This window comes from Piliocolobus tephrosceles, chromosome 6 (assembly GCF_002776525.5).
Source record: "Piliocolobus tephrosceles isolate RC106 chromosome 6, ASM277652v3, whole genome shotgun sequence".
Lineage (NCBI taxonomy): Eukaryota > Metazoa > Chordata > Mammalia > Primates > Cercopithecidae > Piliocolobus > Piliocolobus tephrosceles.
The window spans coordinates 145651159-145665660 of record NC_045439.1 but is presented as its reverse complement, the minus strand read 5'-3'; the positions used below and the strand labels follow the sequence as shown (position 1 = coordinate 145665660).

The following is a 14502-nucleotide window of genomic DNA, read 5'->3' as shown; positions in this document are numbered from 1 at the left end:
CTAACATGCCTGGTCCAATTTTAATTTTAAGTTTCTGTGGTACATAGTAGGTGCATATATTTATGGGGTACATGAGATGTTTTGATATAGGTGTTCAATGTGAAATAAGCACATCATGGAGAATGGGGTTATCCATACCCTCAATCATTTATCCTTTGAGTTGTAAACAATCCAGTTACACTCCTTCAAGTTCTTTTAAAATATACAACTATTATTGACTATAGTCACCCTGTTGTGCTCTCGAATAGTACGTCTCATTCAGTCTACTTTTTTTGTACCCATTAACCACCCCCATCTCAAAAAAAAAAAAAAAAAGAGAGAGAAATGAGGTTTCCTTGTATTATCCATGCTGGTCTTGAACTCCTGGGCTCAAGTGATCCTCCCATCTTGGCCTCCCACAGTGCTGGAATTGCAGGTGTGAGCCACCATCCCCAGCCTGTGATCCATTTTTAATTAAGTTTGTGTACGCTGTGAGGTAGGGGATCATAGTTCATTTTCCCCACATAGGGGTATCTATTTTCTTTATCACCTTTTATTGAAAATAACTTGCTTTCCCCACTAAATTAAATTGGTGTCTTTGTTGAAATCGAGTAATAATCAAATGGCTCTTTTCCTGGACCCTCTATTCCATTCCATCTATTTGTCTGCCATTATGCCAAAACCCTACTCAAGTGTATAGTAAGGGGGGATATTTTGGAAGATCAACAAATTTATCTTGTGTAACTTACTTTTATGTATGCATAAGAATATTTGATTTAAAAATCTGGTTAAGTCTAAAAGAGCTCTTTCAGTAATAATTAAATAACTGAATCTCTGTAATCCACCATGCTCGGCCCCATTAGTAATTTTTACAATGTCTTTATTTGGATCTAGCTCTTTCATCTTGTGTAACTCTTTTAAATGACTCCTCCCTTCTGGTACAGGTTGAATATCACATAAAAGGGTGCCTTGGCATATGCTCAGTCCTGAAATTCTACTTTGATCTACTGCTGTCATCCTTGAAACTGCTCTAAACACTCCCCCAAATTATTGATCCTGTGGGTCTGATTATGAACTTGCCTCTTCTGACAATACTTTTCTAATCCTTTTCCTTTGTACCTTTGGTAACATCTCTCCTGACTGGCAGAGTACCCACTTACTAATGCTGACGAAAATTAAGATTTGAGCAAAGAAGAAATTAGTGTAAGAATGCATACCTTAGAATCTGAACCTGATGACTGTGGGATCTAATTTCTGCTTTTTTTGCTACAAGCTCTGTTCTTGAATAATCAACTGTCAAAGACAAATTGCTTGATGAATTTCTGTATTGTCAGAATGTTTCTTTGATTTCCCATCAAAGCCATGTATGTATAACTAGCAATTAGGTACCTACGAGCTGAATATAAATTATCATGATTTCAATTTCAGTTGCCCTTTATTTGTTTTTGAGAAAAGGTTTCACTATATTGCCCACACTAAACTTGAACTCCTTGGTTCAAGTGATCCTCCCGCCTTAGCCTCCTGAATAGCTGGGAGTAGCTGGGACTACAGGGATGTGTTATCATGCCCAGTGAAAGCCCTTAATTTTAAAAGTTCATTTTCCTGATCTTTACATGTATTTTAATACTAAAACTAAATTTTAAAATTTAAAAAAGTACCTACTAACTAAATAATGCCACCCAATAACAATAGCATTATTTGTATTATGTTCTGGTAATATAGTGGTGAACACGGAAGACAGGGTCTCTGATAACTGTGGAATTCTCCTTGATCACTTCTCAAGCCTCTCTACTGGATACCCACTATTTCTTGGATCTACAGCGCTCTTCCTTCCCGACTTCTGTAGTTCAGTCTCTCCTTATTCTCTATCTCCAATAAAAAGAGGCCTCCTAACTGGTTTTTTATGCAACTATTCAACATGATATTTCTAAAATGCAGATCTTTCGGGATGATTTTCAATTGCTCAGAGAATAAATTCCTCGACTTCCTATGTAAGGCCCTGCAGGACCAGGCCCCTGTCATTATCTCTGAGCACTCTCCGTCTTGCACCCAAAGGCCCAGCAATATCTTACTGCTTTCAGTAAATACACACCGGGTATGTGGGGTTTTGTCTGGGGAAAGGGGATGTGAGTTGCCAACTAAGAGATTTATAGTCAATCTTGAAGGGAAGAGCTCATATCGGAGGCAATGGAATGCCTCGAGCTGGCTCTGAAAGTACACATTTTTTCCAGTCATAAGTAGATCACATTTTTGTGATCTTGTGATCCCCTCTCTAGCAGAGCCGTGCAGACAACCTACTTCCGGCCCTTTCTTGCCCCACGAAATTTCACATCACAACGACTTGTGGTTTTAATCCTCCGTTTTTCTGCTGCTGAACTTACTTCAGCCTGAGAAGTCCTTTACCTCCCAGTAGGCCTGGCGAGCTCCACCACAACATTCAAGATTCACCCTGGAGCCATCTGGGAAACTTTCTTTTCCAGCTCGCCCTGCGTCCTCGCCTCCCCACCCCATGCTTCTCGAATCGGGTGAGCTGTGTAGTTCCATCAGAGCCGGCACGGCCGTGGGGGTGGCCAGTTGTTTACTGTTCTACTGGGCCAGACAGTCATCTGGGGAGCCGAGCAGTTGCCGACGCCCAGCACAACCCACTGCACGCAGCAGAAGCCTCACTTCCAGGCCGGAAGTGAAAGGGCAGGGAGTGGGTCCTCCCGGGGTCGCAGGCGCAGAGGCGCCTCTGGTCACGTGATCGCCGATAGTCACGCGGGCGCCGCTCACCTGACCAGGGTCTCACGTGGCCAGGCCTCTCCGAGAGGGGAGACCGGCAGGCCATGGCAAGCTCCAGGTTTTGGTTTTCGCTGCTGCTGGCGGCAGCGTTCGCAGGACGGGCGATCGCCCTCTGGCCCTGGCCTCAGAACATCCAAACCTCCGACCAGCGCTACGTCCTTTACCCGAACAACTTTCAATTCCAGTACGATGTCAGCTCCGCCGCGCAGCCTGGCTGCTCAGTCCTCGACGAGGCCTTCCAGCGCTATCGTGACCTGCTTTTCGGTTCCGGGTCTTGGCCCCGTCCTTACCGCACAGGTCAGTCGAACTTGTCCCGCCCTGTTCCTGGGCCCTGAGAGAGCCTGCCTGGGGACAGCTCCCCCAGGGCTACAGAGACGCCCTCTGGGCTTTTGCCCAGCCCTCTGATCACAAGCACTCCACTTCCTCCTCGAGCTGTATTAGGTTTACATCCAAAGATAACTACTATAGGACTGCGGTTCAATCAGGAGATTAATTTATGGAAAATACTGTGCCAGCAAAAATCTTAGGTGATCCTTCCAACCGTGTTCAAGCTGTCCAGGGTCCTAGTGAAGCTGTGGCCAAGGGCTGGGTAGAGGAGACCAGAGAAAACACTCAAAATTGGGGAGACATAATACAAGAACTATGCAAGGTTACATACAAGTGTCTGGCGCATAGAATGTTTGGCGGGCGAATCACGAGGTTGGAGGGCGAATCACGAGGTCGGGAGTTCGAGACCAGCCTGACCAACACAGTGAAACCACGTCTCTACCAAAAATACAAAAAAAATAACCGGGCGTGGTGGTGCGCGCCTGTAGTCCCAGCCACTCCGGGTGCTAAGGCGGGAGAATCGCTTGAACCCAGGACGTAGAGGTTGTCGTGAGCCGAGATCGCACCACTGCACTCCAGCTTGAGCAGCAGAGCGAGACTCCGTCTCAAAAAAACACCCCCCCCCAAAAAAAACAAGCACAAACTGTGAAAGAAGTCATAGAACATAAGGAAGTGAGTTTCCAGCGGCTACTTGGAATGGGGTGGTAGATGTAATTAGCTGGGACTGAAAAGAGGGTATTCCAGGCAGGAAGAAGGGCTTGAGCAGAGGCACAAAGAGTTATGATTGAGCTCAAATTTCAGGTCTAGTGGATGTGAGAGTGGGTTCTGGGGATTGAGGAGGGATGAGGGCGGGGAAAATGCGGGGTTGAAGAGTCAAGAGCACTTTAGACATTGGTTTGATATAAAATGGAAGGGGCTAACAGTTTTCTTTTAGGCAGCTATGTAATCAGTACTGAAAATTGCATTTGAGGATAATTATTCCACAGCACCATGTGTAAGTCGAGTCAACAATGTAAAGGAGTAAAATTCTGCTGCATGGGTTCAAAATTTAGAAGTTTCTTGGTACTCTTCTGGAATCTAGCTCTTTGGTTATATTGTATAGATGTTATGGGGATGGGAGCCACATTTACAGTTGAGTCATATAGTAATATTTTATATGATGTTTCAAGTGTGTTTAAATTACTTTCACAAAAGTTATCATTTGATATATAGAATTAAAAGCATTTAATTAAACACATGACATTTGATTTAGGGAAAGAAGTACAATCTCAGCATCAGAGTAGTCCTTAACTGGTAAAATGCGTTAAGCTGGAGAGGATAAGAGGCCTGCTCTTGAGTGTGGTAGATCACATTTTCCTCTGAATCCTGAATGACAAATAATAAGAGTGCCTTACACAAGATTGGCACTCAGAATATGTTGATTTTGGTTATAGAAGAGTTTGAGCCTGGTTTATGGGGGAAAAAAAGATCCTTCTAACTGGTATGTGTCAATTGCAGTGCTGGGCACTCTGAAGGTTACAAGAAAAGTCTTAAGACCTAGCCCTAGACTCTATAGTTCAATTGCAGAAACATGAAAATATGAAACAGTGGTACACAGTGAATTATAAGATGCTCAAAAGCTTTGTAGGTTGTTTACTAGTACTGTATACATGAGAATAATTCCTTTCCTTTTTTTTTTTTTTTTTGAGACGGGGTCTTGCTCTGTTGCCTAGGCTGGAGTGCAGTGGCCAGATCTCGCCTGGCTAGTTTTTTTGTATTTTTTTAGTAGAGACAGGGTTTCACCATGTTAGCCAGGATGGTCTCGATCTCCTGACCTCGTGATCCGCCCGTCTCAGCCTCCCAAAGTGCTGAGATTACAGGCTTGAGCCACCGCGCCCAGCCTTTTTTTCTTTTTTTTTTTTTTTGAGATGGAGTCTTGCTTTATCAGTCAGCATACACTGAGGCTGAGTGCAGTGATATGATCTCGGCTCACTGCAACCTCCACCTCCTGGGTTCAAGCGATTCTCCTGCGTCAGCCTCCCGCGTAGCTGGGACTACATGTGTTCGCCACCACACCCAGCTAATTTTTATGTATTTGGTAGAGATGGGGTTTCACCATGTTGGCCAGGCTGGTCTCGAACTCCTGGCCTCAAGTGATCCACCCGCCTTGGCCTCCCAAAGTGCTGGGATTATGGGCATGAGCCACTGCGCCTTGCCTAATTCCTATACTTCTAAATTAGGCCTTCACCTCCATTGCTATAGTACCATAGTTTAATCAAGTAGATAGAAATGGAGAGATTGTAAGACAATGAAATACTATAAATTCCCTAACGAAAGAGATTTAGAGCCAGGTAAATTCAATAAGATGTTTATTTCCATATATTACCTTCCTGTAAGTTCATTTGCTTTATTAGTTGAGGGTTCTTGTCCTTTGAGAGAAAATGAAGACTGGGTTGGGTGAACATTACTAAAGACTTAAAAGTAACTTCTTTCTCTGTTGTTCTTCCCATGGAGTCTTCCCTTTAGAACATAGTTTCCTGTGGAGGCTTTTAGGTGACTTTAAGCTAAAATCCTAGTTCTGCACAAACAAGGATGAAGCAATAGCATGGGAAGCAAATAGAGGGAAAGCAGTACCAACAAGGCTGAAGCCAGAATACATTCCTTTATGAGTCTGATTTTAGTAAAGAAGGCAACATATGCAGGTTAAATCTTAACTAACAGATTTCCATCCTCTTCCTCCAAAAAACTTAATTGTAGGTTCTGGGCCAGTGGGTTGTGTTTGTTTGTTTGTGTTTTTTTGAGACAGTCTTGCTTAGTCACCCAGGCTGGAGTGCAGTGACACAATCTTGGCTCAGTGCAACCTCTGCCTCCCGGTCTCAAGCGATCCTCCCACCTCAGCCCCTTGAGTAGCTGGGACCACAGGAGCATGCCACCACACCTGGCTAATTTTTGTGTTTTTTGTAGATGGGGTTTCACCATGTTGCCCCAGCTGGTCTCCAGTTCCTGAGCTCAAGTGATCCCCTTGCCTTGGCCTACCAAAGTCCTGGGATTACAGGGTGGAATGAGCCACCCTGGCCGACCCAGTGTTTTTCATTAAGCAATACAACTTCTGGTTTTGATCTAAACCTGAAACTAAGAATTCATACTCCCTTTTGTGAAAAACAAGTCTGGTATTGAGGTTCAGTTCTATTTTGAATTCACCTTCAAGGGTTAGTCCCACCAGTTGCTAAATGGTCTGTGAAGGTGTTTAGTATTTGCCACCTTTCTTTGTCATGGAGAGGTGCTTCTACCAATTGGAGGGTGTGTGTTACATGTTGTTGAACCTGTTAAATAGACTCGTTTTAGGAACTAGATACTTGAATGAATCTAGTTCCCTGTGTGATTATTAAGCCACATCCTGTTTGCAAAGCAAAGATGTGATCATTTGGAATTTGGAATGGCACCCATCTAATGTTGCTCCAGACACTTAATAAGCATGGTGTGGAGCATGGTGCTTGATGGAGCTGATAAAGCCCAGATTTTTTCAAGTAAAGTGGCTAAGTCTGATTCTGCCATTTGACTGCATTTTTTTTTTTTTTTTGAGATGGAGTCTTGCTCTGTTGCCCAGGCTGGAATGCAGTGGCGTGATTTTGACCTCACTGCAACCTCCACCTCCTGGGTTCAAGCGATTATCCTGCCTCAGCCTCCCAAGTAGCTGGGATTACAAGCGCCCACCACCATGCCTGGCTAATTTTTTATTTGTTAGTAGAGACGGGGTTTAGTAGCGACGGGGTTTCACCACGTTGGCCAGGCTGCTCTCGAACTTCTGGCCTCATGTGATCTGCCCACTTCAGGATTATAGGTGTGAGCCACTGCAACTGGCCATTCTTCTTTGCTTTTCCTGAAACTGGTTGATAGAAGCCATAGTACATCATAGATATTATAAGGTTCCCATCCTGGTCTTATATTCACCTGCATATCTCTATGAGTTGCTGAGGATGCCATTGTCCTTGAACAGAATAATCCTCCCTCCCTTCTCCAGCCCTTTTATTCTGGAATGGAAGATGATTATATGAGAATCTGTATCCTTCTACAGCTTTTATCAGTATTTGATTTGCTCATCTTCAGATATGAAAGAAGTGACTGGGTTAATAAGTGGCATAGTTCAGTATAATCTGGCTCTCCTAAAATACCTTCTTTGGCCTTTTCTTCTATATCTGGAACGTTGTAGATATGTAATTATTATTTGTAGAATATATTAACGTTAAAGAGCTACTTTGTGTAAATATTTGTAAGAAGGCTTTATGGGTTTGGGTTTTGTTTTCTTTCTTTTCTTTTTTTCTTTTAGAGACAGGGTCTTGTTTTGTCACCCAGGCTGGAGTGCAGTGGCACAAACACAGCCCACTGCAGCCTCAACCTCTGAGGCTCAAGCTGTTCTCCCATCTCAGCCTCCTGAGTAGCTTGGACTCCAGGTGCACAGCTAATTTTTGTAGAGATGGAATCCCACCATGTTGCCCCAGCTGATCTCAAACCCCTGGGCTCACCCAGTCTGCCTGCTTCAGCCACCCAAAGTGTTGGGATTACAGGTCTGAGAAGATCATCAGAAAGATATGATTTGCAGGTTTTCATTGAGGATTACCTTTCCTTTCAGGTTTCCAATTTGGAGTGTAAGTGTGTGATTCTGGGCAAAGGATAATCACACTGTGCTGCTTATTGTGTGATCCCAACTTGTGCTGCTCTTAACTCAGCACCCAGTGGGAGATACATTGGGATTGCATGTAGGAGGGAAACAGATAAGGTCAGGCAGCTGGGCTGGGGAGAAAGAATAATGCTGATTAGTTCTCTCCACTTTAATTAGGCTAGTGGCTAAGTATACTTTAACCTTTCCCATGCCAAAGACAAGGCATACTCCTGCCAAAGGCATGGTCGCCACTAAGTTTATTGTTTTAAAAGCAAGGAGGAAGAAAACAACATGGAAAGAAGGTTTTGTAGTAGAATTACTTTTCTTGTGAAGGGGTATGTGGAGAACAGAGGGATACATAGGAGAAATACAATGATGAATAAATTGTCATTAGAAAGAAGGTGATAGCAGAAGCACAGTTTTTAGTTGAAGGGCAAAATAAGTGTTGTATTTGATTTTGAATTCCAGGGCCTAGATTAGCTTGGCCCGCAGTCTTCCACCAGCCTCCCTTCTCACAGCCCTGTTTTTTTCTTTTCTTTTCTTTCTTTCTTTCTTTTTTTTTTTTTTTTAAGAAACAGGTTTTCTCTGTCATTCAGACTGGAGTACAGTGGCGTGATCATGGCTTACTGCAACCTCGAACTCCAGGACTCAAGCAATCTTCCCGCCTCACTCATGAGTAGCTAGGACTATAGGCGCGTGCCACTGCACCCAGCTAATTTTTTTTATTTTTTACATTTTGTAGAGATGGGGGTCTTAGTATATTGCCCAGGCTGGTCTTGAACCCCCCTGGCTTCAAGCGATCCTCTTGCCTCGACCTCCCAGAGAGCTGAGATTAGAGGTGTGAGCGACCATTTATTACCTGAAGCATGATACTTTTCCAGTATCCCTGGATAGTACTGAGTCCAAGAAGCTAAACTTGATCAAGGTGTATGTGGGTAGCCTAGACCTGGTTTATAAAAAAATTTGAGTTTTGGCCGGGCGCAGTGGCTCAAGCCTGTAATCCCAGCACTTTGGGAGGCCGAGACGGGCTGATCACGAGGTCAGGAGATCGAGACCATCCTGGCTAACCTGGTGAAACCCCATCTCTACTAAAAAATACAAAAAATTAGCCGGGCGAGGTGGTGGGTGCCTGTAGTCCCAGCTACTCGGGAGGCTGAGGCAGGAGAATGGCGTAAACCCGGGAGGCGGAGCTTGTAGTGAGCTGAGATCCGGCCACTGCACTCCAGCCTGGGCGACAGAGCGAGACTCCGTCTCAAAAAAAAAAAAAAAAAAATTGAGTTTTATTTCCATGAGCTGTAGGTATTCCCCTGCCTTGGATATTCTGTTTGAACATAGTATACATTGGAGGACTCAGGGTCTGGAACATGATTTATTCAGGAGTCAGCCAAGAAAGTGTTTATTAACCCCTTAACTATGTGCCTTCAGACTAATTGCCTAATTTCTAAGCTGTTGCTGCTACTTCCTTCTGTTTTTTTTTTTTTCAAACTCTGCCTACCTTCCACACATTTCTAAGGATAACAAGAAAATAGTTACATTTTTTCAGTCTTTGAAGGAGGGTATAATAGTGGGAAGAACTTGGTGATTTTAAAAATAAAACAATAAAAATTAAAAGTCCAAGCCCTGAGATGCCCTTCCTTCCATTTCCTTCTACCCCAGTTCCTTACCTCCAAACAGAAGCAAGAAGCATAGCATTGGAAGGTTTTTGACGATGGATTCCTGTTGATTTGTTGTTGTTTGTTTGTTTTTAACAATCTCATGCTAGAGCATGTTGTCTGTTTCTTAGCCTGTTAAAGGCATAAGCCTCAATCCCTTTCCTGTTGATTATGTAGAGGGAAAGGAGTTTTACTGCCTTACCAGTACTTCTTTTAAGAAATAAAACTGGGCATGGTGTCTCATGCCTGTAGTCCCAGCTACTCCGGAGGCTGAGGTAGGAGGATGGCTTGAGCTCAGGAGGTGGAGGTTGCAGTTAGCCGAGATCGTGTCATTGCACTCCAGCCTGGACAACAGAGCCAGACCTTGTTCTCAAAAAAAGCAAACAAACAAATAAACAAACAAAAACAAAAGAAAGGGGTCACTCTTATGTTTCTGCAGTTTCCTAAATTTCTTCTCTTGGCCCTGAAAATAAGTGATAAAATAGAATCAATTTGCATCATCCTCAGGAGGTTCCACAACCTTTGTGGAGCCAGTGACAACAAAGTCAGTGGAAGAAAGAAGGTTGGGTCTGTAGGGGTCAGAGAGGTGTATGTTTGAAGAGTTTTCTGTGGTGTGAGCTGTCTCAAGTTTTACATGTTTACAGTCTATTGTAATACCAAAATGAATTATATTTTCTTCTCTATTCCTGGTTGTAATGAATAAAACCCATTATTGGGTCAGGAACTCCAGTCTTCTCTCTTCTTGTCATTTGTTCCTGTTTTAAGCTATGGCATTTGCTTAAGCTTCCTGGCCACACAGCCCTGATCCCCAGCCAACTTTGGTATGCTATTGTTGTGTCCACATCTTGAAGCTGGTTAGGCTTGGGTGTGGTGTGGAGCTCCTTCCTGTGGAAGTATATACTCAAATGCAGGACGTATGGGTGCTTGTCAGCTTGTCACCTATTAAGCGGCCTTCCCCTTCTTTTGTAAAGCTCTTCGGATTGAAGGGGTAAGGGGAATGGCTTACTAGATACACTGTGTTATACATGAACATTTAACTACTGTACTGTTTGTTCAACCTTGTCTTTGTTGTAAGTAGGATTCCACATTAGTGGCTTTGTTGTTTTGCCTGGAGCTGCAGTCCTTGGTTGGGGGAGATTCAGAGTTCTAAGGCTATGTCCCTTTTATATGTTGAAGTGTCAGCCTATTCACATACAGAATGGCATCTCACAGTAGTGAAGCCTTCAGTCTCCTATAAGAGGCTCATGAAAAACCCTTTAGGGAAGGTGCTCCTAGAGTGTGGCTTTGCCATAGGAGACCCTACCCCAGGACTCCCCTGGCCAAATGAGAGAATCGAGGTTTGCTGGGGCAAAACTGTCTTATTGGGAAAAGGAAAGTAGAACACGGAAGGAAACTAGCATTTATTGTCTGGCACTTGATGTATGTTATTGCCCTTTCATCTTCATGACAGCTCTGTGAGGTCAGTGTTATCCCAATCTTTGAGAATGGAGACATAGAAGCTAAGTAACATGCCCAGGGTTACACAGCTTGTAGGGGTGGAGCAGAAATTCCAGTGTGCGTAAATTTTGCTCCTGTCACTGTACAGTCTTGTGGCATACTCATACACGCCTTTGTCAATCCAGTTAGCAATTTGGAAAACTACTGGCCTCTGGCAGGATTAAGCTCTAATCATATCTTAGCATTAATTACTTCAAATAGGTAGTAACTTTTAACATCTAGTTACTCAGTAGCACTCAGGTTATGAATATTTTGATCCCTGGCCCATTGTTACCAGGTTCCAGTAGCATTTCTTCCTTCTTCGCATCTATTCTTAGTACAAGTAGTATTTATTAAGTAACTTTAATTGTCAATAGTACTAGGTCCAAGGAATATTAAATTGAACTGCCCGTCCTTAAAGAATTTATAGTTCCTGGAAGTGGGGATACAGACAGACAGAGTTGATATTTTTCTATGATAACTGAAGCAGAAAGTACTTTGGGAGTGCAGAAGAGGAACACCCGACCTAAGTGTGTGGGTGGGGAAAGGAGAAGGTACATATTGAAAAAGCTTTCCTAGAGAGCTGTTGAAGGAGGTCTAAAAGTAGAAGTTGGTGGGGGTGAAGATAGTATTCCACATAGAAGGAACTGCACATGGAAAAGGCCTACAGGTGAGAAGCCTTCATGCCGTACTCAAGGAACTCAAGGTGTCTAGCTGAAGTACACAACTCTAGGGTGGATCAACAAGTTCTGAAGCTAAAGAGGAGATAGATGCAAAGGGCATGAAATGGCCTAATAAGCCCTGGTAAGGAATGGAGCTTTATCCTAAGGTCAAAGAAGGCCAGTAAAGTCCAGTCAACAGGATAAGTGATGTGACTAAACTCTGGCTACATTGGGGCTTGCTGTAGAGTGGGATTAGAGGCAGGAAACCCAGTTAAAAGGCTGCCAACAGTGATCTAGATGAGAGAGAATAGTGGCTGAAGTTGGGTTGATGGCTGTAAGGGCAGAGAAAACTAGAAAGACTGAAGAGAGATTTAGGAGATAGCTGCTTGGAAGTGGGAGTTAGGTTGGAGGGAAAGGGTGCTGAGGATGACTCCCAGATTTCTGACTTAGCGGTTTGAATGTTAGCTCTTGTTCACTTGTGCTGCCATTAACAAAGATAGGGAAAATAGTGGGAGAGGAAGGGAAGGAGTAAAAAGAGAGCTAAATTGGCCAGTTGTGGTGGCTCATACCTGTAATTCCAGCACTTTGGGAGGCTGAGGCAGGTGGGTCACCTGAGGTTGAGAGTTCAAGACCAGTCTGACCAACATGGAGAAACCCCATCTCTACTAAAAATACAAAATTAGCTGGGCATGGTGGCACATGCCTGTAATCCCAGCTACTCCAGAGGCTGAGGCGGGAGAATCACTTGAATCCAGGAGGCAGAGGTTGTGGTGAGCCGAGATTGTGCCACTGCACTCCAGCCTGGGCAACAGGAGCAAAACTCCATCTCAAAAAAAAAAAAAAAAAGTGAAATTGATGAAGAGGTTGAGAGGTAGAGTGAGAATCATGAAAAGTAAATTTGATTTTGACGTGTTGACTATGAGGTATCTAGCAAGCAGTTAGCTATATAGCACTAGAGCTTGGGAGAATGAGTTTGAGCACTTCCCGAGGAGAAGAAGGTCCAAAAGGCAACCATAGGAGGGTGGTTGAGGAAGAGGAGGATGTTGTTGGATGACTGCTAAGCCAGAACATGGGTTAGTTCTTCCTCTTGGGTGTTAAAATCATCTAGAATAATAGCCAGCTTTGGGGTGGAGAGAAATACTGGGCACCAGGATCCAAAGTATTAAGTAAATAAGGTCGGGCACAGTGGCTCACACCTGTAATCCCAGCACTTTGGGAGGCTGAGGCAGTTGGATCACTTGAGGTCAGGAGTTCGAGACCAGCTTGGCTAATGTGATGAAACCCCATCTAATTTGTAAACATACAAAAATTAGCCAGGTGTGGTGGTGCACACCTGTAATCCCAGCTATTTAGGAGGCTGAGGTAGAAGGATCACTTGAGCCTGGGAGGTGGAGATTGCAGTGAGCCGAGATCGTGCCACTGCACCCCAGCCTGGGCAATGGAATAGGACTCCATCTCAAAAAAAATAATAAATAAATAAGTGAATAAAGAAGTGGTCAGGAAGCTGCGAGGGTTGTAACAAGGAGAGCTGGAAATTTAACAGCTGGGTGACATGAACCACAGAAGAAAGGTGTTTTATTACTTGGTGGCGGTGGAATGGATGACCCAGAAGCAGCTCCATATCTCAACCCTGTGATGTGGGAGGTGGCTGCCTCTCAGAGCATGTTGTAGGGGAAGTGGTGTGTGGTATTCCTGGGGAGACCCAGGCGTCAGTTAGGGAGGAAGTAGAAGAAGCTGAGTAGTTAAATAACTACACAATAAGATCTCAGAGGGTTTACAAGGTGAATGATATGTAGTACAGGTGGTCTGGTAGAGAAGAGGAAGCAACATGTATAAGAATAGAAGTGCAGGACCAGAAGTGAGCAAAGGGGGTTATATATTGGGCAAAGTGACACAATATGGTAGAGATATGACATGGTGGATTTCCCTGGCAATAAGATTGCCAAGAAAATAGATTCCAGAAGCAAGCAAGCATGTGTATGTATGTGGGAATTTAATATATGATCAAAGAAGTATTTCCAATCAAAAGTGAAAAGATGTATTAGTCAATAAATATGTAAGGATAACTGGTTATCCAATTAGGAAAAAAAAATTCTTTACCTCATATCAAACTCAAAAGTAAATTCCAGGTAGATTAAAGATCTAAAGATAAAAGACCAAGTGTTAGACAGAAATGAAGGAAACTATTATTAAAATTTTAGGGGTAGAGGAGGCCTTTCTACGTAAGCAAATAAAGAGACCATAAAGAAAAAGAGTCATAGCTTTGATTGCATAAAGATTAAAGCAAAAGAAAGCATAAGGTTAAAAAATAAAGGATAAAATGAGGCAGATATTTGTAACAAGTCAATAAAAGAAAAATCGCTTTTTTTTTTTTTTTTTTTTTTTTTTTGAGACGGATTCTCGCTCTGTCGCCCAGGCTGGAGTGCAGTGGTGCGATCTCAGCTCACTGCAAGCTCCGCCTCCCAGGTTCACACCATTCTCCTGCCTCAGCCTCCCGAGTAGCTGGGACTACAGTCACCCGCCACCATGCCTGGCTAATTTTTTTTGTATTAGTAGAGACAGGGTTTCACCGTGTTAGCCAGGATGGTCTCGATCTCCAGACCTTGTGATCCGCCCACCTTGGCCTCCCAAAGTGCTGGGATTATAGGCGTGAGCCACTGCGCCTGACCAAGAAAAATAACTTTAAAAAGTAAAAAGAATTTGGCTAGTAGGTGCAAAGAAAGACTTGAGGCCAGGAGTTCAAGACCAGCCTGGGCAGCATAGAGAGACTCTGTCTCTACAGAAAAATAAAAATTAGCCTGACATGCTGGTGCACGCTTGTAGTCTAGCTGTTTGGGAGGCTGAGGCAGGAGGATCACTTGAGCCTAGGAGATTGAGGCTGCAGTGAGCTATGATTGTGCCACTGCACTCCAGCCTGGGTGACAGAGCAAGACGCTGTCTCTAAAAAAATAAAAAAAAATTAAAACAAAACTTAAAATTAAAAAAA

General features: G+C 43.6%; 1 protein-coding gene across 1 annotated transcript in view; it reads left to right on the top strand.

Annotated features, from left to right (window-relative positions):
* The first annotated feature begins 1641 nt into the window (after positions 1-1641).
* HEXA (hexosaminidase subunit alpha) overlaps positions 1642-14502 on the top strand; it is a 35099-nt gene continuing 22238 nt past the window's right edge. Inside the window, exon 1 of the mRNA XM_023220667.2 lies at positions 1642-3057. Coding sequence (XP_023076435.1) covers positions 2805-3057 — 253 coding nt within the window. The 5' untranslated portion in view covers positions 1642-2804. The remainder of the gene's footprint in view (positions 3058-14502) is intronic.